General features: G+C 46.2%; 1 protein-coding gene across 2 annotated transcripts in view; it reads left to right on the forward strand.

Moving 5' to 3' along the window:
• The window catches only part of CIR1 (corepressor interacting with RBPJ, 1), a 34,515-nt gene extending 33,065 nt beyond the window's left edge, over window positions 1-1,450 (forward strand). For both annotated transcript variants that reach the window (XM_015423733.1, XM_015423734.1), the window contains exon 10: window positions 1-1,450. This exon is cut by the window's left edge and continues 78 nt beyond it. In XM_015423733.1, coding sequence (XP_015279219.1) covers window positions 1-592 — 592 coding nt within the window. In that variant the 3' untranslated portion in view covers window positions 593-1,450.
• The last annotated feature ends 1,630 nt before the right edge of the window (window positions 1,451-3,080 follow it).

The following is a 3,080-nucleotide window of genomic DNA, read 5'->3' on the forward strand; positions in this document are numbered from 1 at the left end:
AAGCAAAAGTAAACACAGGAAACATAAGAGCAGATGCTCTTCCACATCCTCCAGTGAGTCTTCAGTGAGCAGCAGCAGTGAAGAGACTGACAGCCCAGATAAAGTGGCACAAAAGAAGACGGATTCTAAGGGAAGAAGAAAAGGCAAGTTTTCAGAGGCTAGCAGCAGTGACTCTGAAGGGGAGGCGAAGACGAAGGGGAAACTTTACCGCGAGCGCTCCAGCAGTCATGGTAACAAGGACAAAGGTAGGGAGAAGTGTAGACTTTTAGAGCAAGACAGTTCTGGGGAGAACAACAAACGGAGCTCCCGGGAGAGCAGAAGAGAGCCCACAAGCAGAAACGGCACAGACAAGAGAAGGGAATCTGAAAGTCACGGGAGCGCAAGCCGGAGCCGGGAGGAGAGGAGTGGGAGGGGTTCTCACGCAAGGCACCGAAGCCGCAGCCCCCCACTGGAGCGGCACGAGAGAAACAAAACCAAAAGCTGCCGCTTGGGCCTTTCCAGAGAGCAGCGCAAACACAGGGACTGCGAGAGAGGGGAGTCTGTGGAAAGGGAGCCGAGAGAGAGAAGCCGGAGCCGAGAGAGGAAAAAATAGACCATGCAGGAGGCAGATGCAAATTCTTGTCTCTTCTGCTGCTCCTTTTGTTGTCGAACACCTTTAGTGAAGGCTGCTGGCACTCTCCTCTAACAAACTGGTGGTTTTTCGTAAAATGTCGCCCACCTGCTTTCAGGAGCCCCTATATGTTTTGTATGGATGTTGTAAACAAAATGCAAGCTTTTTCACCCAAACAGTGTCGTCTTCTGTTGATCTGTGTGTGTGTTTGTTGCAAGCAGCTTGATTTCATTTTGGTTTTGAAATGATTTGATAGAACCAGATTTGTTTTATAAACTCGGATGCAAAAAAAAAAAAAGGTACTTGGCTTGCCTCTGTAAAAAGCTGAGTTTTGCCAGTCATTCTTCTTTCTCCTTGCTTTCTGAGGGATGTAAATATTTGGTGAGGTGTGCGGGAGCATTTGACATAGCTCTGGATAAAATGACTATTTAAGAACGCGGAACACTTGATTGTTTTTGAAAGGTAACGGGGGTTTCCCCCCCCAAGTTCCACGTAAAGAGGACAATTTAATGAGTTGAAACAAGAGAGCCACATGGTTCCACATAAATGTGTAGTTAACATTTTTTACCCCCTGCAGAGCATAGTCAACCCTCTCCAAGCATTTTGAAATCCTGTTGGTATATCTCTGTACAGTGTCAAGTTATTGTTAAATAATTTCACAAGAATGGAAAGAATATTTACTTTCTTAAGGGTTTCTTGGGACTGTATACTATAGGGCTCTATTGCCAATGCCACAATTACCTTGTCAGACAGCATTTATATTTCTTATTTCTGTGCCCATCCCAGCTATGAAGCTGGGAACTGGATTAAATAAACTTTGCTTCCAAAAGTTGGATTGCTTTGCCTTGTGAGCTACTTCAGCCATCTCAAAAGCATGCCTAGAAAATGCAGGTGCTGATTTCCTTTTGTGCTTCTTGTTGAGATGGGAAATTCATTTGTTAAAGGGGGGGAAATGATGCAGTTAAACTCTGGGTGCAAGCAAAGTGACTTTTCCAGCTCTCCATTTCTACTGCAATGTGAATGGAGCCCCCTCAAGTTATTTTGCAGCATCATGCAGAGTCTTTTACCCATTCCTGTTGGTTGCGGAAGTTGACTTTTCTGCCATTTGCCTAGCTCAGCCTTTGATGCATGTTACACCATCATCTAAGTATTTTTCATGAGGAGTACTAAAGATAATGAATGCATTAGATATGAAGTATAAACAGGATTGAAGTCTGCATTCGTTCGTTAAAACAATCATTAAAAGAAGTAAGGTTGGATGGCATCATGGCCTCTGATCTGTGTACACACACGCAGACGTAAGACCCCCCCCCCCTAGTTCCCATGAGCAGGATTTTGCTGCACGGAAAGTGTTTGCAGGACAGTTTCTGGACTGTTCTAAATAACAGTGAGACACTCAACAGCCAGTCTTTGGCAGGTGATAGCACCTATTGGCATTCCTGTAACTCAAAAATAATATCTGACTCGTCCAAGCTCCCAAGGATTTCATAGAAGACTGAAAAATGGGGAATAGACGTATATCTAAAATTAGCAAACTAAGTACCACCCTCCCACAAGCACTTTAACCCCATCTGCTAAAAACGAGCTCACATTTCCTTCCCAAACAATATTTAGTTGTCTTTGGGGAGGACAAAGGCAAAGGTCTTCCATAGCTATAAAGCACGCACTGCCAATGCCTTGGAACTCCTTCCCCCCTTCCTGCCCCCAAAGCAGTCTTGTTTATAAGGGTGTCGTCAGTTGATTCTGAAGGGTCGCAATGGGACCTCAAGGAAAAGGCAAGCACTTCTGGGGAGGAGGAGTCCATCATGCACTTGCCTTCTTTTTGCCATAGGTGATTCTGAATAGGTGCTCTGAGGCAGGGGTCCCCAATGTGGTGCCCGTGGACACTGTGGCGCCCACCAGGGCCTTTCTCGGTGCCCCAGAGTGTTGTTAGAAAGTAGGTGTGGCAAGGTGGAGCCCATGCCCATTTCTGATTGGCCGCTGAAGATCTCATCAGCTGTACCGATTAAAATAACATTGTTTGAGTGGCAGCGGCCACGGCTGTTTGCTTTATTTTCTCTTGCCCCTTTCCCAGGGTATTTTTATTACCTCTCTCCTCTGCTGCACTTAAGGCTCCCTCTGTGTATGTGGCCCTGCCTCCTGTGGTAGCTGTTCTGTGGTTGTGCCCGCCACCCTGAGTTCAGAATTCCAAAGGTGCCCCACAGTCGGTGACACCCCCCCACACACACACGGCTCTGAGGTTTCTAGAGAGGCAATGACTGATGCTTAGATACCATATCCATCAGCACTGTGCTGGCCTTTATTTTCTAAGCAGAGTGAGGAGCGAGAAACAGCCAGAGCTTATGCTCAGGAATAAGAGGGGACGCTGTTCTGACACCAAGTCTACATTTGGAAATGTCTTTTCAGCCCAGTAAAAATTGCTGACCCCACTTTAAAAGAGCCTTTTGGAATAACACCATAAACAGTGCCG

The sequence above is a fragment of the Gekko japonicus genome, unplaced genomic scaffold (assembly GCF_001447785.1).
Source record: "Gekko japonicus isolate JY-2015 unplaced genomic scaffold, Gekko_japonicus_V1.1 scaffold48, whole genome shotgun sequence".
Taxonomy (NCBI): domain Eukaryota; kingdom Metazoa; phylum Chordata; class Lepidosauria; order Squamata; family Gekkonidae; genus Gekko; species Gekko japonicus.